The sequence below is a fragment of the Taudactylus pleione genome, unplaced genomic scaffold, assembly GCF_031769625.1.
Source record: "Taudactylus pleione unplaced genomic scaffold, aTauple2 ptg000016l, whole genome shotgun sequence".
Lineage (NCBI taxonomy): Eukaryota > Metazoa > Chordata > Amphibia > Anura > Myobatrachidae > Taudactylus > Taudactylus pleione.
The window spans coordinates 27,030,877-27,057,442 of record NW_028284418.1 but is presented as its reverse complement, the minus strand read 5'-3'; the positions used below and the strand labels follow the sequence as shown (position 1 = coordinate 27,057,442).

The 26,566-nt window shown below is 44.5% G+C and overlaps 1 protein-coding gene across 5 annotated transcripts in view; it reads right to left on the bottom strand.

Annotated features, from left to right (window-relative positions):
• LOC148541892 (uncharacterized) overlaps window positions 1–26,319 on the bottom strand; it is a 58,381-nt gene extending 32,062 nt beyond the window's left edge. For 2 of the 5 annotated variants that reach the window (XM_088475240.1, XM_088475250.1), the window contains exons 1-6: window positions 26,221–26,319; window positions 25,765–25,839; window positions 17,466–17,573; window positions 12,875–13,000; window positions 8,651–8,725; window positions 5,290–5,409 (exon numbers count right to left, since the gene is read on the bottom strand). In XM_088475240.1, the coding sequence (XP_088331366.1) occupies window positions 5,290–5,409; window positions 8,651–8,725; window positions 12,875–13,000; window positions 17,466–17,573; window positions 25,765–25,839; window positions 26,221–26,269 (553 nt within the window). In that variant the 5' untranslated portion in view covers window positions 26,270–26,319. The remainder of the gene's footprint in view (window positions 1–5,289; window positions 5,410–8,650; window positions 8,726–12,874; window positions 13,001–17,465; window positions 17,574–25,764; window positions 25,840–26,220) is intronic. The other 3 variants (XM_088475259.1, XM_088475263.1, XM_088475272.1) reach the window with 3 other exon arrangements.
• Window positions 26,320–26,566: the final 247 nt, after the last annotated feature.

The following is a 26,566-nucleotide window of genomic DNA, read 5'->3' as shown; positions in this document are numbered from 1 at the left end:
GATAGGGTGAAAACAAACATTGGCGAAAATTGTGGATAATTGTCGAAAAACAGGGATTTTTCCCCGATTATCCACGATTTTCGCCGATGTTTTTAGTGTTTAGCGTGTTTAGTGTCGACCCAAATGTAATTAAGACAAATCCTATATATACAAGCAACACTCACAGCTGTATAATATATGTAAATGCTAGGACAATAACTGACCATTTCTTCCACAAGTCTGTATTGTAAGTTGTAACAGTTTTATTTTATTATAACTTAACATATGGATACTTGTTCTGCATGACATTGCTTGCATTTGTGTTTATGCTTTATACAACATAAAATTAGATTATTTTATATATTTAAATACAAATTGTAAATTAATTATATAGAATGGTCATATAGTGTTGGGAAGTGTGGTATTGTAGCTCAGACTTACAGCCGTATTGAATTAGACACGAAAAGCTGTTTTCCGTGGAAAAGTATCGCGGGTGACGTTATTTCGCTAGGCGGAAAAGTATCGACGTATTCAATTCCAAATAGTTTTCGCGTACGCGAAAATGCAATGCAATGTAATAGGCGAAAAAGATTCGCCTATGCATAGGTGGTGAAAAAAAGTGCAGAATTGTGCTTTTGGGGTGCAAACGTCGGGAAACAACTCAGCACCCTTGGGCCAGCCCCCCAAAGCATAACTGTGTCAAAGAAATTATAACAAAAAAATTACCACCCCAAAAATTACTTTAAAAAACATCAAAGTCGGGGTACAAACTTAAAAACTAGCAAAATAAGCTTTTGGGGGGTATGCAAGTATGGGGGATGTGTTTTTTTTATTGCAGGTTATTGCTGAAGGTGCATTTTTTATGTTTTTTAAAACTTCACTTTTGCGATTTTTAACCATGCTAGCACCCATTTTCATGTATCCCAAATTTGCTGGGACTACTTATTTTCTCCCAAAAAAACTGCTAAATGCTATTCTTCACCACTTGTGCAAAGACGCTAATTAGCAGCTATTGAAAGCATTTAAGTACCCCAAATACCTTCAGCCTTGGCTATTCGGGGGCATCTACATTGATCCCCAATGTTAGTGCATCTTTTTTGGGGTGTCAGGGTGATTTCCCCAAATCTGACAGAACTTTTCGCCTGTTTGCGTTTCACTGGATCCTGTTTTCGTGTTCTTTGGAATTTAGTAGGGCGAATAGCGGGGGCGCTCCCGATAAGTTTCCGCGTCCAAAACACACGATGTAAGCGGAAAGTAGATTCCGACGATGGCGGCCAAATTATCGTGGCTAACTGAATACGGCTAAAATTAAAAGTATGAGCACAAGTAAGTAGTGTACATGCTAACCATCATAATTGTGTAATGACGTGTTACACCACCATGTGGTCACCAAGTATAGTACATGCCAAACTTGTAAAGTATTTATCGCTATGTCAAATGCTATGCCTATGTCACAGCTAACGGCATCCAGTGTTGATGAAGAATGCATTGAATGTAGACACATAACTCCTGTAGTGATGAATATATTACACTGGCATAGGTTGATGGCATGCTTATCTCCCAGTCAGCCCAGTAGAGGACAAACATACCATTGACCTGCTCCACAACTGCTCATAAATATGATCCCTAAACCAAGCTGGCAGCAGTGTCCTTCATTATGGTTACTGATGTGTATATTTTTATATGATGCAAGATGTAGACTTAGTGGCCCCTTTAAAGGAATGGCAAGGTGTACTGTAATTACTCTTTAGTTTGCCTTGAGTGTGGTTCTCTCCAATACTGGTGATTGGGAGTTTCTTAGCAGCAGTGCTGTGTTTGGAGGATGTGGCTGGAGCTCGTTGTAGTAATGACAGCTTCTTTTTCTATTGTGTGGAGAAATATAAATACACAGAGTTTACTACACTGGAGTTTATTACTAGAAACAGTTTTCAAGTCATGCTATTCCTGTCATGCTATTCCTGTCATGCTATTCCTGTCTTAATATTGTGAACGTCCCTGTGGATAAAAACATGAGGGGTTTGGGTAGCACAGAAAGTGTAATAGTTAGCATTACTGCCTCACAGCACTGAGGTTGTGGGTTAAATTCCCACTACAGCCCTAACTGTGTGGAGTCAAGTGTGTATATTCTCCCTGTGCTTGGAGTTTACTCCTGGTGCTTCGGTTTCCTCCCACACTCCAAAAATATACAGGTAGGTTAATTGTCCCCCAACAAAAATTAACCCTAGTGCGTATGAGTGTGAACATGTGGTAGGGAATATACCGTAGATTGTAAGCTCCACTGGAATCCCTGTAAATCAGGGTTACAGCAAGGTCATTTTCTGGAGCCCAGTCATAGACCCCCGTGTTCAGTACTGTAATGACTCCACGTACTAGGAATGGCTCCCAGGCAGTGTCAGAGAAATTAGCGCCACAAGATGAGCCTTATACCTCGTTTCGCTCGCAATTCTATGTTCTGATGTATAGTAAAAGTCTGGCAGCCAATCAGAGTTCACCTGATTCATTCTGACTTCCTGCCAGGATAGCTGACTGCACTATTCTTTACATGTATTTCAATAACACAAAGAAAAGGAAGATATTTAATCAAAATCACTAGCCACACATTTTTTTACTTTTACACCCATTTCCTTTCACCACCACTGTCTATGGGTCTGATGCAGAGTTAAACACATGTATGTTTGTAGTTTTTGGCACTGTGTGTGGTTTGGAACTAAGCGTGTGCAAGCACAGGTGATGCAGAATAATTTTTAATTCAGACACATCTCGACTTGCGCTTGAGTAGGTGGAAAGGGCTGTAATGGTTTTTTTTCAAAAAGTTCAAAAGGGGAATGCTGCAGAATTGCGGGCTACACAAAGTTGTGCTTATGTGTAAATTTGATTTCATATGTATCTTTTTTATCAAGGCTGTGGCTGGTGCATTGGCAGTAATGATGGCGGGTATGAAACCAAGAGCAGTCCAGCCACAGAGATGTGTACAACTCTGCATATGGGCGAATATACGCATTTAGGGCCAACTTGCATTCAACTCTTATATGACTTATCTGAGTCTTTTACTCCCCTCCACCTACATCCCATTTTGTTTGCTATTCTTTTTTCTTCTGCTGGTCACTAGGACCCAGAGTCTGCAGGGGGGTCTGACCTCCAACCTGATGTGCCATCTTGCATGTGTACTGTGTAGACTGAGTAATAAAACCTCTTAAGACCTGCTTTTAAAGCTGTTCCAGCATCCCTATCTCTACCCGCAAGCATCATACACTCACTGGCTGTTGAGCGGTATAGAACCCTGCTCCGCCCAAGCTTTGCTCCATCACCAGTGTACATGTAACAGTGAGTACGGATGTATCTACTATACTTATATATACCAACACCACTGATTAAGTAACTGGGCTGTTCATAGTTTGAGTCATACACTGGTGTGTGTCTACATAACTCTGTAATATCAACACCTGCAAACACATAATTTAATTTCCAACATATATTCTCACTTTAATGCCAGTGCAAACTGAGGAATCTATGCAAATAAAATCATATCTTGCTCTTTAATGCCAGCACTGGGAATAACTGGTGGCAGAGAGATCTGCACATAAAACTGATGATATTTGCGGGCCCACTCACCCTATGAGTAGATTGTTCCTATGCATCAGTGGCTTAATGAAACTATGACCGCGCAGGCCTTGGAAGCGAACCTGGTCATGATTGTAACCACTTTAGTGTCTTGGTTTCTGGCATTGTTACAGTGCACTATAATTCCTTAATTTTTGAAATATGCAAAATAGAATTCACAGAAATCTAATAAAAACATAAAAGGTCTTACACACATATTACTAGGCCCTGAGCAAAGTCACACTATCATAGTTGCCAACATGTACATATTTCATCCTGTAGCCACTTTACTGCTGGACAGCTATAGGTACTGCCAAGAAGTAACTTGGTGCAGAAGAAGCCGCATAATAGTGTTAATAGAATGTATTTCTTATTCATTCTAAGGGGGGGAGGGATTCCATTAGATGCGGAGTTTCACATCTAGAGCTATTTAATTATCAGCATTTGCCCCATGCGGTAAACCATGGGTTAATGTATGCTAACCCATAGAGACCGTGGAAAATGCTGGAATGTGTGGGTTCCCCCGCACGTTAAACGCGGAGGAGGAGTGACCCGCTTGCTTTAGCAAAGTAATATGCTCAGAAGAGGGGGTCCGTGTGGCTTTAATACGCCCCTGCTCCCTCAAGGCGGTTCTCTTGACTCAAAATCTCAAAGTCTGTGACTCAAAATCAGGACTAAAGTCTTCCCATTGCACAGAGCGTCTGATGGAAAGTCAAACTTTCATGGAGTGGAAACAATTTGTAATTTGTAGATATTGGTGAACTGCTCCTCAAACATCCTGCAAGGGCAACTATATGGGAAAACAGGGGGAAAACACCTGGTCTAATGAGATGGTTTAGGCGGAAAATATCCACCTTGTAGCACTTAGAACACATTCATGGCAGGAGACCTGGAGGGAAAGACGGTTTATCACATAAAAAGGGATTAAATGGAAGAAGAGGATAACAAATGGCACAGTCTGTTACAACATGGGGCCTGATTCACTATAGATGGCAATATTGTGTACCCGCGAAATTCAACTGCGATAGCAAGCCAAACCACTGTGATCACAATGCAAACTCAGCACCACAAAAGGACGTCCGCTTTACCATACGCACACCCGTAATACTTAGCAGAGTAACAAAACCATCGGTACAATTGAGTACCATCGGACCCATACGCACACTTGCACAAGCCCTGACCTTACTCAGAAATTGCTAACAGCCATGCACACACTATGAGTCCTCAGGCTGGCTAGGGCTTCGCAGTGGGTAATGTATGCACACCCCTGAAACGGAGTGCGAACGCACTGGCACGACTGCATTTCCCTGACCACCCCCTCATCACCATCCACAAACGGCACTTCCTGTCATTCACTCCACGATGGGTCTGGGTAGCCTCTGCAATCCAGTCCCAATCGCAGTGGCTAGGTCGCGCACATGCTTTGTGATGCATAGACGCATTCGCAGTACGCAACAATCGGCCGATTGCGTGCGTATTAGCAACTGCGTTCCTTGCTGAATCAGGCCCATGATCAGATAGCTAAGCATGATAGTGTACTTAAGTCTCAGTCAACCCAGTGCAGGACAAATATACCATGGAACTGCTCCTGTATATAAGCCCTAAACAAGGCTGGCTGCAGTGTCCTTCAGTATGATTATTGATGTGTATATTTTTTATGTGATACAAGATAAAGGCCTAGTGGCCCTTTTAAAGGCAAAGGGTACTTACTCTTGACTGTGCCTTGAGTGTGATGCTTTCCAATAGTAATGAGTGGGAGTCTCTCAGCAGCAGTGCTGGGCTTTTGTAGAATGTTGCTGGAGCTCTTTGTAGCAGTAACACCTCCTATATCTGTTATGTGGAGACAACAAATACTTGTTTAGAAATGTAATACAGGTGATTACAGAAAGACAGTTAGAAGCGTGAGGGGTTGAAGCAAAGCCGTCTCCTGTAGCCTATTTCTCCTGTCCAGTCATAGGCCCGCTGTGTGCATTACTATTACCTGTCCTGCGGTGAGTACATGCAATGGCTCCCAGGCAGCGTTAGTTAAGCAGTCCCACAAGATGAGCCTTTGACCTTGAATCACTCGCAGTACTACACTCCGTATAGTATTTGGCATTGTATCAGAGTGCAGCTGGTTCATTCTGATGTGCTGCCAGGCTAGATGACCGCAGTGTACTTAATGTGTATTTCAAGAATACACAATAAAGGAAGATATTTCATTAAGATCGCTAGGTGTACATTTACTCATTCTACAATTTCCCTACCCCAGCTCCACACTCTGTGTGGTTGGTAAAAGCATGCCCATTTGTGGAGCGTATGTAGCAGTTTTTGTACTGCGCACACTGCTGAACACAAGTAGAGTCAACGCAGAGGGGTACACACTGCAGACGCATTTCCACTTGTGGCTGAAGGTCCATAACTGGGCTGTAACAGGATCATTTTATATTAGCAAAGTGCAGAGAGGCGTGATTACAGAACTGTGGGCTATGCAGAGATGGATGGAAGAGTAAAAACACCAGGTGTGCACTGATGATAGAAACCAATGATATAGATAGGGGTAGTCTGCTAGTATACATGCGTACAACTCTGTATATGAATATGCGCATTTTGCTCTGTGCACGCAATGCAGGAGCAATTATAGTTTTTATTAAACTCTGCATTAGGCCCTATATGTCTAGTTTAATCCTTTTACTCCACTTCCATCTTATTATTTTATCCGTTCTTACTCTTTGGATATATATGTCCATTTTAATGGATGAGCAGGCTGAAAAAATCACGCAAAAATCATCTCTTGCCCTTTGATGCCAGCACTGGGAATAAGTGGTAACACAGCAAGATCTGCAGATAAAACAGCTGATGTATGGGGGTCTGACCTTACTGTGGGGTCTATTTACTAAGCAGTGTCAGCTCCCAACTGCCATCACACAGGCTGTGTTTGAAAAATGACAGTTGGGAGCTGATTGGCTGGTACCTTATCACTTACTTATCACTTTTCACTCTGTCTCCTAACACTGCTTAGTAAATAGACCCCTGTATGAGCAAATGGCACCTATGAGTGTGCATAAGCGGCTTACTACAATTGTTATTAAAAAGGTGTGAGGCGCTTGTGTTTCACTAAATATATAATATTCTTTATTAAAAAAACATATAAACAGGCAATATAAACAACACAAAATTATATATAAAAAAATACCCATGAGATACTGTTTCTAAAAGTAATAAGTAGGTATCTTAATCAGAGTAAATTCTAACACAATCTAATATTCTGGTACAGATATGCCCCGCTGGCACGCCCGTGAGCGGACACGCGCACTGCGTACGCTAGCACAGCTCCATAGGAATGCATGGTGCGATCGTAGTGCACGCAATAACGTAGCATAGTGTATGCAGGCGCGGGTAATCGCATGGCACGATGCGTGCGCACGTTTGTGGCCACAATGTAACTGGGCAGACCTGTACACTATATTCTGTGATAATCACCAGGAACAGATGTGTCCTTATACACTAAGTCTTCAGTTACGCTAAACAGCCCCTCTCGGCGTGGAAGGGCTTAGGTGACCCGGCCACGTCGAGCTTCTTTTTCGCTCAAAATGTGCACGAAATAAAACAACTGATAACGACAAAACTACTTTTCTAGACTGCACTGATTAATTTGATGTGCCACATTTGTACTTATGTGTGCGAGTGAGCCTGAATCTGTATGCGAAATGCTACGATGCAGAGGCCACCTAGTTCCATTGTGCTTCATCTGCAGTCCACTGTGAGTGATATTTCACTGCGCCTTTGATGTGAATAACATGCAAAATGTAAAGAAAAATGCGCTACCCTACATCTCTCAGAGCGGCTTAGTTGCACTGTAAGGCATATTGAGGCTAGGGACTTTATTATGAAGCGTTGAAAAATGTAAAACCTGACGCTTCTGGTCGTGTTTATGCCGGATATTTAAAAGAGCACTGCTTTTACTAGCAAGACATGGCTAGTAATAGCATTGCCCTTTTAAATATTGGGCAGAATCAGAAGCACTGGGATTACAACCCAACGTTCACAAATACATCCCTGGGTGTATGAGGACACATCTGGAGTTTAGAATAAATGTCTCTTTAAATAGAAGTTATGTCTCAATATCCATATGGAATGTGTATAGTTCAGAGACTCTGTATATAGCGATCGTGAACAATATAGTATTGTGTGGTTAACTGTGTATTAAGGGAGTTCTATATCTCTCACCCACTTTCATCTGATGATTCAATGTGTACACCGTTCTGCAGCACAACCCTACGTATTTGCAGCTTTAGAAAATAGGCCTTAACCTATTTAGCAGTGCTTACTGTCTTCCCCATAGACGTCTATGGGGACGGAGATTGATTACATTACTTACCTTTAACAGGGAATCCAGCGACTCTTCTCTGGATCCTTTGTCGGGTAAGATTGCTATATGTATGTGGCAGCGTTAGCCGTGCATGCGCATAGTGCAAACAAGGCAGTGAATACTTACGCCAGTAGAGTTTAGGTTGCTGGTAAATGGAAATTTCCTTGGAATGGCAAAATCCCTAGCATGACAAATAGTACCAGTACTATTCACTTCACTCACGTACCAGTGACGTGAGTGAAGGCGGAAGTGCAGTTCTTGCCCATGACAGCCAGCTTCACAAGTACTTTGTCCCCACTTAGACAAGTTTGTTGTCCCCTCGCGGGCTCGCGGGCTCGCTGGCTCGCCACACTTCGGGCACGGTGGCTCGCTACGCTCGCCACATGGTTATATTCCCCCTCTATGCCCACTTGGATGGCAAGGAATGACGCTGGACACTGGCTGATGACGTCAGGGTCCTCTCCATGAAGGGGATTTAGACATTACCTATGTATAAAGGGGTTAATTTATTTACTAGTCAAATATAAAGAGGAGACAGCAGTAGGGATGATGTACACCAGCATGCCTAAGACACACTTCATATTTCACATATTAATAATAAATATATCACTTCTAAAGACTTGGAAATTATTGGCGAACTCCATAATGATATCTGCTGAGATTTTATGTTTTCACTACACATAAATGTGCCCCAATGAAATGAAAAGACTTTCAGCTTACCTGAATGGGCGACAGAGATCACAGGAGCCGCTGTGCTGCCATGGATTGAAGGCACTATGGTGGCAATGGCACTATCTTAATACAAGTTTGAACATGTATGAAGAAAAAAAAGGACGGATATGAGATAGGGTTGATATAAGAATAGGAGGCAAGTCAATAGAAGAGAGAAAGATGGGCTACGTAAACAGGACACAGGGAATAAATAATGAGTGCCCCCATAATTAACAAGTGTATTGTGCATCTCTTACGCTCTGATTGGCCTAATAGATCAAACAGATCAGAAAAAGTTTATCTAACTTTTTTTTCCACAATTTTGCCTAGAGAACAACTGCTTTTGGGGATTTGAAAATGCCGCATATTGCCAGCAGTTTAAGGGGCAGATTCAGTTAGGGTCGTTGTGAGTAGGACTGAGATAGCTTAATGCGGGTAAAAATCATGCATAAATTTAAAGCGCAATGCAATTGCTATTATTAATGTTCTTTAACATATAACCCATAAGAATCTTGTGTGTGCCGCTCTTGATATAAAATAATAATGGCAAGAGCTATTCAATTACCCACGAATGCTAACCTAACATATAACACGGATAACAATAGTGCTATTTTTGCACGCACCATAGGCAGGTGCGAGATCATGAGCCTTTATGTGTTTACATTGTCCTCACCTATAACCCCATTCCCCACTATTTGCTAACATGCATGCAAACAGTGGTGTAACTACCGTGGGTGCAAGGGGAGCGGATGCTATGGTGCCAAGCTGCCTCTGTGGGGCGTTGCTCCCCCTGCACCGAGTCACGCAAAGGTGGGCCGGTCCAGTCAAGGCTGCCGAGGTGGGCCCGGGTGTCAGCGGTGTTGATTTGGTGCTGGCCCGCCAACTGATTATAGCTGACGCGCTGGCAGGCAGACATGGAGAAAAAGCGCCGCCAGTCGCGAGGCAATCAGAGCTAATGGACCAGCAGCCAATCAGCAGTGGCAACTAATAATTGGCTGCTGGTCCGCAAGCACTCATTGGCTCACAACCAGCTCCAGATTCCAATTGTGCTGGCGCTATCTGTCCATGTCTGCCCCTGCTTGCCGGTGTGCCAGCTGTAATCAGCACCAAAATCACACCTGCTGACTGCTAATGGCACACAGGAGGAGGTGAGTGGCTGCTGGAGGGACATGGGAAGGTGAGTTGCTGGGTGGTGGGGCATAATGTGTAAGGGGCATTACTGTGTGAAATAATGTTATAACGGGCATTACTGTGTGGCATAATGTGTAAGGGGCACTACTATTGTGTGGAATAATTTGTTATATGGGGCACTACTACTATGTGGTATAATCTGTGAAGGGCATTACTGTGTGGTATAATGTGTAAGGGGCATTACCGTGTAGTGTAAGGGGCATTACTGTGTGGCATAATGTGTATAAGGGGTACTACTGTACAGCATAACCTGAATACGCTCTGTGTGGCATAACATGAATTGGCTCTGTGTGGGGGCAAATGTATGTGTTTTTTTTTACCTCGGGGGGCCTTTTAAGTTCTTGCTGTGTGGCCCACAAAGTTCTAATTACACCCTTGCATGCAAACACAGAGGGCTGGCCAGGGCCGGCAACAGAAATCTTGGGGCCCGGTACACACATATTTTTGGGGCCCCCTCATTACTGTAAGTATAAAGTTGAAATAAGCAGGGCAATGTACAGTGATGTGCAATTGGTGATGTAATAATAATAATAATAATATCCCCACAACACCAGTGTCCTCTCCAATGAAATTGCACTGCAACACACCCTATGGTCCTCTCCAATATGTGGCAGCTTGTACATATTAGGCTATTTGTTAATGTGATTGTGGAGTATATGTATCAAGCTGATTTTTACATAAAATTATGGAGAAACTGCAGTTTATGGTGTTCTGTCACATTTACCATCACTAATAACGTCACCCATACACAGCTCTTACATATGTTGTGCAGAGATAAAGAGTGGCTTTCCTATCAGCTTAGGTTGTCAAAAATTGCTTTCTAGTGGAACTCTAAACATGTTGTCTCTGTGGAGGGCAGTGCTTTTTATGTGGTGTACTCGGGGGTACTCAGTACTGGCACCTTTTTTGGTGTAATTTTTTTTTCTTATAGCTAGTTCCAGAAATAAGAATAAATCAGTGACTATATTTCAGAAATAAATAAAATGTGTATCAGCACACTAATCCAGAGTATGGAGCTACTATAAAACCTGTATAAATATATAATTAATTTTACATGAGTTTTGGCATCTTTATTTCTGAGTACGTACCATCACCTTTTTCTCATAGAAAACAAACACTGGTGAAGGGGTTCATTATTATTATATGCAATACATGAAATGAGTGAAGCCCTAATTTGCAAAGCATTGGATACACACCGCAAACAACTGCACCAGTGCATGTTGTTTGACCGTCCAGTATACTTTAAGGTTTACGCCTATCTTCTGCTTTTTGGAGACTTCTCTACAAGCTAGAGCTGCACCAATCTCATGATAAAATGTGCCCCTTTATAGTTACTTACTCGCCCAGAATGTCCTGTAGACTTCCATAATATTGTGAAACGATAGACGAAGCTCCCAGATCCCCGCTGTGCTACATGAAATTGGATGTCGCTCACCAGCACATACAGTAGAAACAAGTGCCCTACAAGAAAGTGACTGCATCCCTCCAGCACAAAGAAAGATGTGCACTACCAACAGATGATCACTGTTCTGCCACACTGCACATGGCCTCGGTGTTAGTTGCACAATCTCCCTCATGTACTTCAATCTGTTTTTTTTCACATTGGGAAAGTGTACCTAAAACAGCACAACTTTATCAAAGTACACTAGGAAAAAGTAACAACTTCTGCCAGCTCATATCTGGAGAGGAATAGGCTGTATGTCACTACTCATAGCAAAGAACAGGCCTAAACATTCACCTTGTCCGCCTCATTATCTAGTGTCAGTAATCTGTTTCATCAATCCACAAAACTAGGCACACCAAAGTGACACCAATGTGACTAGAGTACTTAGCAAGGAACTCCCTTACTGTGCCCATTTCCTGGGGAAGTGACTGCAACTACACAGCACAAGTAATAGATGATATCGCTATTGTGGCATATGCATGAAGTGTATCTTTTGCACTTGCTACAAACCGAGTGCAAGGACACACTAATGACGATGAGGATATATATACTGCTCAACATATGTGCAGAAATACTGTATTGTTCCATGCATTTTCCTCAGCTGCAGATGTGTCCACATATATCTCTCCTCCAGGCTTGCCGACAATCTGGCTGCCTCTTCCGGGAGAGGCAGCCAGCTTGGCACAGCAAGGGGGGGCATGGCGTGGTTTTCTGGGTGGGCGGCGGGCGTGATCGTGTCATCGTGGCCCCGTCTCCGCTTCACAATGCTGAGAGTACCAGCACTATGTAGCCAGGGGCAGGGCCACAATGACGCGATTCAGCGCGAATCGTGTCATCAGTTCCCCTCAGACTGGCCACCTATTGCAAGTTGAGATCAGATGTCCGTGGGAGGTGCGGGGGGGTGACGCTGGCCGGGAGACTTGCCCACTCTTCCGGGGGGCCGAGAGATACCCCCGATTATCGGAAGTCTCCCAACCAATTCGGGAGAGTAGGCAATTATGCTATCCTCTGTGCACTACAAGTTTCATTACACATAACGTGTGAGCGCTGTGTGAGTCGGTAGCGTAGAGCATCTTTTTGTGCAATTTTTTCCCCTTCAATTGTGTCTTATTCGCACAGCGATGTGAATAAGATGCACAGACAGCTTCTGATTAAAATAATATGCCTATATGACTGCGGGTGTATCTGCATGCGAAATGCTACGTTACAGTGTCAGCGGCTGTGACACTAACGTAGCATTTTGCATGCAGATACACCCTCAGACGCACACAGAATATAGGCATGCCGCATATCAATTTAATGAGCAGAAGCTGCTTGTGCATCCTATTTGCATCGCTGTGTGAATAAGACATAACTGAAGGGAGAAAGCTGCAGGAAAAGACGCTCTGCTCTACCGAGTCATGTGACGGCATGGCACGACTAGAAGGGCTGTTTAACATGCAAGGATCCTAGATGTATGTGGACACATCTGTACATCTATGCCTCATCCCATAGTTATATGCTGAGTGGTCTGTTGATGTGTACATTTGTATAACATGCAATATGTAGGTCTGGGGACCCTATTATGTCCCTTTAGAGGAATGACAAGGTGTACGTACTTTTGACTATGCCTTGACTGTGGTGCTCTCCAACACTGGTGGGTGCCGGAGGGAGTGTCTTAGCAGTAGGGCTGATTATTCCAATGATGTTGCTGGTACTTGTAGCATGCATGACACCTCCTATTTCTGTACAGAGAGACAGTAACTTGATTAGAATTGTAAAATACATAACATTTACTACGGGGCACTGCTTTACTGATCTGCCATATCTCCTGCTATTGTGAAAAAGTACCTGTGGGCTTAGAAGCTTGATGGGGTATGGCGATGTCCTTGCCCTCGTCTGCAGCATGTTTCTCCTTCTCTAGTGAAGGCCCACTGTCTGCATTATTATCCTTACTCTACTTACCTGTGCTGTAGTGAGGCCAGGCAGAGATCTACCTCCAATCTATCAATTGCAAAACTAAGCTTCCCAGTATAGTGCCTCATTCAGAGATGGATGCAGTGATGATGTTTATGCAATTGAGCGATGTTTTGCTACTGCGCATGCATGTAAGCCCATGAATTCTTTACTGCACACGTGCAAAGCCAAGTGTCCTATGCCATTCACAATGGCATCACTAACACTTGAGAAGGGGTTAGGCTGGAGACTGGGAGGTGACCTTATGTGATTTCAAAACGGGCCATTTCATGGGCATGTTATGGGAGTGTCATGAATGCTTCTGTGTTCCCACTCACAAACCCAGTGCTTCAGAGGCCATGCTTAGTTGGATTTCAGAAGAGTAGCTAGAGTAGATCCTAGGGTACTGCAAATGTCAATGGAGACTGAAAGTGGGTGTCTCACCGCTCGTACACGCCATCGTGCAGTGGAGCACAAAGGGAAGGCATTTACATATTCCTGCAACCGCTATTGCGAGAGCAGCTGCATTACCATCCATCACTGATTCAGGCAGCTAAATCATTCTAATGCACTGCCAGTCTTTGTGACCTGTCTGTCTCACTATGGTTCTGGGTGTGAGGACTCTCATGCGGGACAAGACAGACATGAGCATAGGCCAATACGTGATAAGCCATTCTCAGCAGTTTTCCCACACTCCACCCAAACAGAGACAAGCCACACTGATTGGCCATTCACCTACTGATCACTGCCTTTCATTCAGGTCAGGGCTCCGCTAGAAGCAAATACTTATCAGAGTTTATATTTTTTGCTACTATTACTTCATGACAGAAGAAAACAAAATTCCATATGGATTTAATAAAAAAATAAAGTGGAAAACGAATGCTTTGCGGGGGTGGTTATTGCAATTAATATATCACAACCTGCGGTATGTACGGTTGATTAACTCATACTTACCTACTTTTGAAAAAGCATTTCAGGGAGATTGTGAAAGCAGCACCTATGAGCGCGTGTTACAGTGGGCGTGTACTGATAAATCTGAGAGGCGTGTCCTAAACCTGACGTACATCCAAATGTAAACCAGCCCAAAAGCAGTTAGTAAGATCTGTTTGTTGATGAAAACACACTAATACTTTTCAGAAATTCATAGGGATCATTGTGCCTTATAATAACCAATGCAAGGAAATGACACTAATGATCCCATTTGAATGTATACATCTCTATTTTTTAATATAACAGCTTCATAATGGGGGTAAGGATGAAATGTGGGAGATTGCTAGACTCTTCAGGGAGACAGGGAGATTACTACTATTTCAGGGAGTCTCCCTGACAATGAGGGAGAGTTGGCAAGTATGGATTAACTACATGTTCCAGTAGGCCTCTATTGCAAAACCACTGTGCCACCCGTCGTATAAGCTGCAGCATGCCCAAGCAGTCAATGGCTGCCAGGGCTTGCTGGGACTTGTAGTTATAGTTAGAGGTGGGACTTGTAGTTAGAGGTGTATCTAGACTAGAGATGTGCCTCAAGTGCATGTTATGTGTAACTCAATGTTACTGTGCATTGAGCAATAAAATAGAGGCTATTTTTGTGACCTGCTCTTGGCCTTGTGTGAAACAAAAACCTAAAATAAATCAGGCATATTGTTCTTAGATGGTATTTCAAAAACATCCAAGAAAGAAAGATATTTCCTAAAAAAAATTTACTTGCTGCACATTTATTATATCTACTTCAATTTCCCAACCCCTCAGCTCCACATTCTGGGGCAGATTGTGAGTTGCATGCTGCTGCGAGCGCTTCAGTGTCTTTTGCGGTAGTTGTGTCTGCAACTTTATACTAATGCCAGTATCAGCCCTTCCCCTGATGTACAAGCGTGCATCTGACTGTGCAAGGGCTGGGAAGCCCACTTTATGCGTCTGTAGATGCAACAATCCAGCTTGGTGCATCTTTAAACGCTACCACCAGTCACACCATCAAAACTTGCACTTAAAAATGTTTACAAATAGCATAAAGTTTACCCCAGACATACTTCACATACACCCATGTTTTTGACCAATTGTTTTGGTTGTGAAATACATATTTATTTATTAGGCATGAACAAAACGTACAAAACCTCTCTAAGTGGTGTCACTAGGGGGGTGCGTGTGTGAACAGCATCTGGTGACACCATCTGAGCAGGTGACCCCTCAGAGCAGCCGTGACACTGTCGGGAGTCGCCCCGAAAGTGTCACACGCAAGGGTTGTAGGCACGAGGCCACTCTCCCTTTCACAAGCGTAGGACGCGCAGAAGAAGCCTACGGTAGCGCACTGAGTGACACCAACCCCAGTGACGCCACTTTTCTCTAATACAGCAGAATCATCTCTGATTCCTCTATGAAAAAAATTATTCTAAGACATGCACACAAAGCAGTCAGTCCAACAAGGGGTGAGTGGAGAGAAGTGGCATTGCAATGGCGTGGAAAGGAAACACCAGCAACAAGCACCTCATCTCGCTCCCATCTGACCCCCATCTCACCCTAGATTTGTGGATTTTTGCATGCAATCCCAGAATCTATGGGCAGAGGATAGCTAACAGATGTATGTGGCAGGTAAAAGCACAGTATACACTTGAATATATGAATGTAGCACCCCTTGCTGTTTACACAGCCTGTCCCATGGCTGCAGACCTAAGTCTCTACAACGGGTAACTTGGGACCACAATCTTTATAGAGATTCGGATTTCCCACATTTGGGAGTCACCACAGAGCTATTATTTTATTGGATATGTTCTTATTGTTGTTTTATATTCATATATAATACTGACTGGTGTGATTGTAATAGTTGATAATTGTTTAATTAAAACACCTGTTTTTCCTTGTGCATTTGCTACATATTCTGAGGGCTGATAGCTGCTGGAAAAACACTGGACCTCATTCAGAGCCGGACGCTATTTGCGCTCGCTCGTCCAGAAAAAGGGGCTGGCTATTTAAATTGACCGTTCACTCTTTGCGGTCTGTTGGCGCCTCTATGTCTGAACGAGCGAACAAAACATGCGGACTTTTTTTGTAAAAAACGCCCCCTGGCCGCTCGCATCATATGTCATCTCCGCTATTTATTAGATTAATCGAGTACATCGAAAGGTGAATGAACTGCTCGCTATTCTTGTGGTTGCATTTTCCTACCGCAATCATGCGAGCAGTTCTGGCTAAAAGACACCCAACTGACGTGGTCGATGACGCTGCTTTGTTAATTATGCACACCCTTAAAACGCCCGTTTTGACCGTTTGGCACGCCTGCGTTCAGATCTCCACTCCCCGTTTTCAAGCACCTTCCCCTGTTACCACCCACAAACGCCTGATCCTGTCACTCAAATTAGCAAGCATTCGCTATTTTGCGAGAACACGATTTCTGACCGCACTGACTGGTTCGCGCATGGTTCGCTTACGAGCGGCTCTGAATCAGGCCCACAGTTTTTAAAAAAATTGTGATCAGCACCTTTATTTTTTTTGTATTACCAGAGCCAAAAGCAGACAGCATGGCCAGACTAGTTACAGGTATGGCCACCAAAATCATCGATGGCTTCACAAATCAATGGGTAACGGTGGTGGGCTGCTCAGTGATCGGAATTGGCAAATTGAGGATTTCTGACATGTTGGATTTTGCAGTTCATCAGCAAATCAGGGATCAGGGAATCATTGAATTGAAGTACACTTAAGCTGCATAATACAGCGACAGTGAAGCAGAATGCAGCTGATTCCGTCTGAATCTATAACTGACAGCACTATCACAGAACACAGTCCCACAACTGCAATGAGACCCAGTACAATGCAGGATAGTACAAATAGAATTGGTTCTTTGATAACTACTTCTGTAGTATTTCTATTCTGGTATCCTGGGTCTCCCTTTGTCTTATTTCGTGATGCCAGAAAATAAATAAATGTCCCAGTGCCTGCTGCTGCTTGTGCATCTGTGCACTTAGAGTAATGACAGTGGTGTAACAAGGGGGGTGCAGTCCGAGGGGTGACGCAAAGGTGCAGACTCCCCTTCACTGAACGGAGCCGGGTGCTGCACTGTAGCGTTAAGTGCAGCACTTGGCTCCTGACACTGAGGGAGCCGGCCGGCACTCCTCACAGGGACCTCCTGCACCCTCCCAAGTATAGGCATGGTGGTTCGGGCTGCATGGCCATGCCCCCTTTTTGGCGGCGCATGGGCCGGCTGCGTCACGCGAACCGCGGGGAGGGACGCCACTGAGTAATGATAACTTGATAAGATATACTCACTATTTACTGTGCTGTGAATGAGGTTCTTTCCAGGAGTGAGGAGTGGCAGTGTCACACCAGCAGTGTCAGCATGGCTAAGGCTTGCTGTTGATATGCGATGAACATTTTCTAAAAGGGCACATACAGTACATGCATTATGAACTATTAGAAAAATGGTAAAATTATATTTCTTTCATTGTATTTCATAAACATAAACACCCAATAAATTAAGATATTTCATCCAAATCACTATCCACGCATTCATTATTTCTGCACCAATGTTCTCTCTCCCAGTCCCAGCTCCATACTCTAAGCCTGATTTAGAGATTCAGAGATGGACACTAATGCATTTGCTAGTGCAACCGCTGTCTCAACACTGCTTGCAGAAATATGTAAATGCTAATCTCAGTCTTCCCCCTGCGGACCAGCGTGCGATGGAGAATATAAGCACTGAGACGCCCCTGTGAGACACCATGGACTGTGCAACTGCGACGGTGATTGTAAACCATCAGCGCACCTAGGGGTTAGTCTGGCTACTCCTCTCAACTAGTACTTCCAAACATGGTGTCTGAGGCTGTGGGTGTTGGATTGAGAACGCAGCCCTGATTGAAGACACTCCCTTGACACTCCCATAACACGCCCATGAGACTGCCCTTTTTAGCAAACACTTTAGCTCACCTCCCACCTCCACCCTCACAAGCCCACAGATTGCAGAGGCCGTCTCTAATCATAACAATGTCATATGCAATTCCGTATGCCATCGCACACCGCGGTTAGCGCTTGCGCAGATAGGGTCTCCTAGACTTTTTATGGATGTGCATTAGCAAAACATCGCTCAACTGCATAAACATGATTTGATTCCTTTACTCCTGTCCATCTCATTATTGTACCCTCTCTTTTTTCATGTATATTCCCACTTTCATGGCTAAACAGAGGGCCTGATTCAGTACAGATCGCAATTGCAATAGTGACTACACATACACACGCAGTATCACTGCGATGATATGCTAATCCATTGCGATCGCTATGCCTTGCAGCACAACGTAAGGGCGCCCACCTTACCTTACACATCGTAATGTTTAGCAAGACTGCAGAACCATCGGTATTGCAGCCTCACGCACTCTTGCACAAGCTCTGACCTTACTCAGGAATTGCTAACCTCATTACATGCAGTAAAAGGCCAATCTGCGTAGGGCATCGCAATGGATAATTTATGCACGCCCCTGTAACGGCTCAAATGCACTGACACGCCTGCGTTTCGATGACTACCCCCCGTCACCTCCGCCAAGTGGTACTTCCTGTCAATCACTCTGCGATAGGTCTGTGTAGTCACTGCGATCGCAGTCCCGATCGCAGTGGCTAGTTCGCGCACTGCAAACTAGCCACTGTGATGCATACGCATGCGCAGAACACAACAATCGTCCGATTCCGTGCGTAATCGCAGTTGCGATCCTTGCTAAATCAGGCCCAAACTGAGAGATCATCTCTTGGAATTACTGGAGGCAGCAAGATCTATAATTAAAACAGCTGATATATTGGGGCCTGCTCATAGCATAAGCAAATTACTCTTGTACAACGTGCACATCAGTGGCTTAATAAAGCTGTGAGCAACCAACTCAGAGGCCAAAGGCCGAGCAGTCCTTAGATGCAAGCCTGAGGGTAAATTACTATACAATGGATTTGCTGTCATATTGAAACCGAATGGCATCAACGACAGATTGCAGTCTACAAAAACAGTATTTATTGTGCATCTGTTTTGACTGTCGCTTTTCATCTGCCATCAATACCCGTCAGATATCAACAGCAAATCCGACAACAATCCGCCTTCAATCTGGTGCAGATTTAATGCACTGAATAGATCACTATGATATGTGCAGGCTTTGTTTTAGTAATAAGTTTTAAATGTGTATATTAGGGGTGTGCACCGGACACTTTTCGTGTTTTGTGTTTTGGTTTTGGATCTGGATCTTTCTTCGTGTTTTGGATCTGGATTGGTTTTGCCAAAACCACCCTTCCGTGTTTTGGGTTCTGGGTTTTGTGTTTTGGATCTGGATTTTTTCTTAAAAAATAAAAAAAAAACGCTAAAATCACATAAATGGGCCTTTTTTTGTTCCTACGCTATTAATAACCCCAATAACATTAATTTCCACTCATTTCCACTCTATTCTGAACACCTCACACCTCACAATATTGTTTTTAGGCCAAAAGGTTGTACCGAGGAAGCTGGATGACTATGCTAAGCGACACAAGGGGGCGGCACAAACACGTGGCCCATCTAGGAGTGGCACTGCAGTGGCAGACAGGAAGCCAATCAGCGTTATGGTGCCCATTTGCATGTAGCACGAACCCGGGAGATCCGTGCTACATGCATCTGTGTGATTGGCACAGAGCAATGACAGGTCCGTGAGACCCGTCTGTGCTGCTGTGGTAAAAAAAAAAAAAAAAAACCTGTGTAAAAAAAGAAAAAAATGGCGTGCACCCCCCCAAAAAAGAGCAACCAGCCCCGGGCATTAGTAACCCAGTGCTGGGTGTGCTTAAATACAGGGGACAAACGACGTAGGGGTCCCCTGTACTTAAGCACAACCAGCACCGGGCTAGTCAGAACCAGCGCTGGTTGCCAAAATACGGGGGACAAACGACGTAGGGGTCCCCTGTATTCTGCGCAACCAGCTCTGGGCTCTGATCCGGTCCTGGTTCTGGAAATATAGGGGACAAAAAATGAGTAGGGTTCCCCTGTATGTTCCAGAACCAGCACTGGACTTTTTCTAGCGGGGGGCTGATGCCACAGCCAGGGGAGCCCTTTCACCGGGCCCCCCAGCCGCAGCATCAACCCTGACCGCTAGTCAGCCCAGGCCGGGGATCCCTGGAGAGCTGGGGACCCCCCCAATAAAGGGGTCACCCTCTCCAGGGCACCCCAGGCCCAGGCTGATAGCCCGGGGCTATCCCCGCCACCCCTGGTGGCGGTGGGTGGCGGGTTGATTGTGTGGTGTGGTGTAAATAAAGAATATCAAACATTGTCTTTACAAGTAGAACTGCAAGTCCCAGCTAGCCTGCCCCGCATGCTGGTACTTGGAGAACCACAAGTACCAGCATGCAGGGCATTAAGGGCCCACTAGTACCTGTAGTTCACCTGTAAAAAAAATGTTTAAAAAAACACAGGACACACACACCGTGACAGTATAAGTTTATTAAACATACATACACACACACACATGTACACATACTCACCTATGTAACCTGTAGCATCGGTCCACTTGTCCGGTAAAGTATCCCTAGGGGACCTGTGAAAAAAAACATACTCACCATCTCCTATGCGAGGTTCTGTCCTCTTCGTTCCAAAGTAGGCATCCCCGGACTTGGCAAAAAAAAAAAACGAAAACGCGATCCACGAACTTAGTACCGTTCTATAGAACGGTACTTCCCGAATGAGAGCTTAGCGGCGGGGTATCACCATGGAAACCCCGCTGCTAAGCGTTCATTGGCTGAGAGAGGTCATCTCCCGTCTCTCAGCCAATGAACGGCTCCCTCCATTGTAGTCAATGGTGGGAACCGCAGGGTAAACTTTAATAACCTTGCGGCTCCCAGCATTGACTACAATGGAGGGAGCCGTTCATTGGCTGAGAGACGGGAGATGGCCTCTCTCAGCCAATGAACGCTTAGCAGCGGGGTTTCCATGGTGATACCCCGCCGCTAAGCTCTCATTCGGGAAGTACCGTTCTATAGAACGGTACTAAGTTCGTGGATCGCGTTTTCGTTTTTTTTTTTTGCCAAGTCCGGGGATGCCTACTTTGGAACGAAGAGGACAGAACCTCGCATAGGAGATGGTGAGTATGTTTTTTTTCACAGGTCCCCTATGGATACTTTACCGGACAAGTGGACCGATGCTACAGGGTTACATAGGTGAGTATGTGTACATGTGTGTGTGTGTGTGTGTGTGTGTGTATGTATGTTTAATAAACTTATACTGTCACGGTGTGTGTGTCCTGTGTTTTTTTTAAACATTTTTTTACAGGTGAACTACAGGTACTAGTGGGCCCTTAATGCCCTGCATGCTGGTACTTGTGGTTCTCCAAGTACCAGCATGCGGGGCAGGCTTGCTGGGACTTGCAGTTCTACTTGTAAAGACAATGTTTGATATTCTTTATTTACACCACACCACACAATCAACCCGCCACCCACCGCCACCAGGGGTGGCGGGGATAGCCCCGGGCTATCAGCCTGGGCCTGGGGTGCCCTGGAGAGGGTGACCCCTTTATTGGGGGGGTCCCCAGCTCTCCAGGGATCCCCGGCCTGGGCTGACTAGCGGTCAGGGCTGATGCTGCGGCTGGGGGGCCCGGTGAAAGGGCTCCCCTGGCTGTGGCATCAGCCCCCCGCTAGAAAAAGTCCAGTGCTGGTTCTGGAACATACAGGGGAACCCTACTCATTTTTTTCCCCTGTATTTCCAGAACCAGGACCGGATCAGAGCCCAGAGCTGGTTGCGCAGAATACGGGGGACCCCTACGTCGTTTGTCCCCCGTATTTTGGCAACCAGCTCTGGTTCTGACTAGCCCGGTGCTGGTTGTGTTTAAGTACAGGGGACCCCTATGTCGTTTGTCCCCTGTATTTAAGCACACCCAGCACTGGGTCACTAATGCCCGGGGCTGGTTGCTCTTTTTTTGGGGGGGAGGACGCCATTTTTTTCTCTTTTTACACAGGTTTTTTTTTTTTTTATTTACCACAGCAGCACAGACGGGTCTCACGGACCCGTTAGTGCTCTGTGTCAATGACACAGATGCAAGTAGCACGGATCTCCTGGTCCGTGCGTGCATCTGTGTCATTGAAATACACAGCAGCACAGACGGGTCTCACTGACCCATCTGTGCTCTGTGTCACTGTCAATCACACAGATGCATGTAGCACGGATCTCACGAGTCCGTGCTACATGCAAATGAGCACCATAATGCTGATTGGCTGAGAGCCGTGACAGACGGCTCTGTCAGCCAATCAGCACTTTGCCCATTAAAGGCAAAGGCATTTTTTTTTAAATGGCCGCTCGAGGCAAAACCTCGAGATCCGACAGCAGATCTCGAGGTTTTGCCTCGGGAGAGGGATCCGGGGCAGACAGGGAGATCCGAGCTTGGGCTCGGATCGCCCCGGATCCCCGAAGTTCGGGTGGGTTCGGTTCTCAGGGAACCGAACCCGCTCATCCCTAGTGTATATATATTTTTAAATCGTGTACGGTTCCCCCCAATCATAGTGATCTGTGCAGTGCTTCTCACCTGCCATAGACTGGTCTATTTTTCTGTATGGTTTGCTTTGCTGCAGGTTCTAAATGTGCTGCATAATAAATCCGGGGTTTCCATTTTTGTAACTAAAAAAACATTACTACTATGCCATACTTACCTACTCTCCCGCTTTGGCCGGTAGCCTCGAAATTCTGGTGGCGCTCCCAGCCACCCTGAAAAGTAGGTAACTCTCGGCATTGTGTAGCGGGGACGGGGACAAAATAATGCAATTCCATGGCCACGCTCCACCCCATTGCCGGGTAGTATCCCGGCCACGCCTCCTGGAGGGGGCTGCCAGAATGTCGGCAAGTATGTACTAAGCCAATGATCTATTGTGTTCTAAAGTCAGCATTTTAAGCAGATTCCCAGCAGATTTGACTAGTAAATCAGCAAATTGCAAACCTGGAATCCGCAGAAAACCCCTAATCTAACGTTTAGTACATTTACCCCCTGGTCACAATTTCAACCACTTTTTCTATTTCTGGCATCGCTACAGTGACACTTTACTGCTGATCAGCTGCATGTAATCATTTTATGCACTAATAATAACAACACGCTCACTAATATACATCTTTTTAAAATAATGAGAATTGCATTTAATGTATAAAATTGTACAATATTGATAAACAGGTACATTCCAGGTACAAGCGCAAAAACTAATGCTGTGAAGTAATGACTGGGACACACTAATAACTCCTTTTCTAATCCATGATTACACAGTAGCTGATCTACTGTACATGTTACTTTTCCTAACATACTGTCCTTTGCTAATCCCTGACTATAGCTGTTCTAGAAATATGTGTCTTTCCTAACATTCTTAGGCCTGTATTCAATTAGATACGAAAAGCCAGGATCCGCGGAAATATTTTGCCAATCTCGGCTTTTTGCATGTCGGAGACTTAGCTCCGTATTCAATTCCAAATGCTTTTCACATCCGCGGATAGTTAATGTAATGTAATAGGCAAAAATGATTCGCCTCTGAATAGCAGGTGAAAAAAAGTGCAAAATTTTTATTTTGGGGTGCAAAGGCGGGGAAACCACTCAGAACCCTGGGGACAGCCCCCCAAAGGACAACTGCATCAAAAATCCCTGAAAAAAAGTGAGGAACACCCCAAAAAAAGTACTTTCCTTTTTGGGATGAAACAGTACAAGCATAGAAACTAACAAAATAAACTTTTTGGGGGTCTGCAAGGATGGATCAGGTGTTTTTAGGAGTGCAGGTGCTGGCACCAGGTGCGTTTTTCACGTTTTTTTAAAACTTAACTTTAGAGACTTTGAAACATGCTAGCACCCATTTTCAAGTACCCCAAATTTGACAGGACTACTTATTTTCACCAAAAAATACTACTTACTGCCATTCTTCACCACTTTAACAAGGACGCTAATTGCAAGCAATTGTCAAAACTTAAGTACCCAAAATGGCTTTATTAGGGCTATTTGTGCTCATCTAAATTGATCCCCAATGTTAGTGCATCTTTTTTGGGGGTTCAGGCTGATTTCCCCAATTCTGACAGCACTTTCTGACTGTTTCACATTCACCGGGTCCCGGTTTCCCGTGGTTTGCAATTGAATACGGCGAATAGCGGGAGCGAGCACGAAAAGTTTCCGTGTCCAAAACATGGGTGTCAACAAAAAGTCCGGCATTCAAAACTTTTCCGCGGGTGCGAAACTAATTGAATACTGCCCATACTCTGACTGAAGACTAGAGCAGTACACTGTGTATCCCAGTAGTCTATGGGGCCCATTTATCATATCCTGCATTATAAATGGCAATGGGATATTATAATAACAACTAAGGGCATGATTCAGAGATGGACACTAATGCAATTGCAGCTGCCATTTCATATGCAACCCAACTGTGAAAATATGCTTATGTTCCAAAGATCACCCGAGTATAAGAACGCTGACTGCTGCCTTCATACGTACGTACATACATACGTACGACGTCGCTGACCTGTGTAAATATCGGTAGCATTGACACACATTGAGCGACCATCTTGCCCTTGCGGCAGGTCTGACCTGCTGCAGACGCGGCAGCTCTCCTTGAACGCTCTAATGCTGCGTAGGAGATTGCAAGGGCTGATTAATGCACACCCATGTAATCGTAATGACCTTTAAACGGTCAGACACGCCCACGTTTTTCTGACTGTTACCAGCCCCAAATGTTGTCCACCCGTCACTCACTTTGCAATGGATTTCTAGGTACGTTCGCAATCGCAATGCGACAGCTGCGCAGGCGCTGTGTGGCTTATATGCATGCACGATGGCAAACAATAGCTCGATCTACTTGAAAATCACATTACCATCCATCCCTGAATCAGGCCCTAACTTTGCAGCTTGAAAATGTAGATTTTCACGCACATTTAGTGTCATTCCCAAGAGCCCGTCCTGGAGAAGAGCTGTTAGCAGAGTAAAACTGTAGCTTACGTTATCACCCTGCTTCCGGGTCCGGCATCAGTGCATGGATCCCTTTCTGTTAAAATCTGGTCTATAGTAGACTATAGGATACTAGTAAATCTGATAGAAACCTATGGGGGCTGCTTTTGGTGTTGGAAATGGAGGAATTGCTGTAGATTTAGGAGATATCTGCCCTGGTTCCTCCTTCTTAAATCTTGGGGAACCTTTATATTTGCAGGCACCCTCCACAAATGGGTGTTTTGGGAGGATATCCTGCAAATATTCTTTAATAAATATGTCCCTAGATGAGGGGCATTTATTGTAGGGGCATTTATTGTAGTAGTTATATTGGAGATACAGTATCTCCTGCTTTCCATCTGCCGGCCCCTGCAGCAGCCATAATCCTCAGGATGGGGAGATGATACAGGGAACCTCGGGTCTATAGGGATGGGGGGGGGGGTAAATTTGAAGCACTTCTTGAAGAGATTAGGAAGGAAAAGAGGGTATGATATACATACTTCCTACAGTAAATGGAACAGAGTAAACAAACATTGTAATACAGTGGATAATGCAGTTGTCACGTCAATGGAATTGTCAATTAACGCAAACTATATTTTTACCATGTTCACACATATATAAATAAAGGACATCCGTCTTACCTGAGTGGGTGACAGATTCCACAGAAACCCCCGTGTTGCCTTGGATTGTAGAACTTGTGGTGGCAAAGGCACCGTCTGAACAAGACCCGGAACACGTATGAAGAGGGGAGATAATGAAGACATTGAGAAACTGACAGGAATATGAGCAAAGGAAAAACAGATATGAGGTAGGGTTGGGAATAGTAGGCAATTCAATTGACAAAAGAGAGAGAATTGGTGTAGAAATAGGCTAAAAGGAATGGAGAGGGCAAACACATAATACAGGAGTAGAGGGTTAATACCCAAAAAGAATGAGATAGCAAATAAACAGAGGGGATGAGAGAGGCTCTAGAGACAGATAACCAGCTCATAATCTACAGTAAGAAGACTGAAGGGGTTAATAAAAAAGAAATAAGGGTCAGTTGAAAGAATAAAGGCGAACAAGGAAGAGGAATCCAAATAAAAACTTTGTCTTACTGATGATTATGGTGATATATGCTGTTAGCAATCCTATATAAACCTTCATGGCTCCAGTGTGTACATGGGATCTCTGTGCTTCTCAATGCTTTTACTATAAGAAGAACTGGTGTTCTGTCATATATACCAGCACTAGTAATGACCTCACCCAAGCGCAGCTCCCACATATGGTTACACAGATAGAGAGTGACCTTCTTATCAGCTTAACCTATGTGGAAACCAGGGCCCAAAAAAATGACATAATAAAAATGCTACTTGTTGGAATGCACAGCTTCTGTGATGAGCATCATTATTATTACTGTGGGCAGGATGCAGCAATGTCAGAAATGCGGTCAAACCCCCAAAA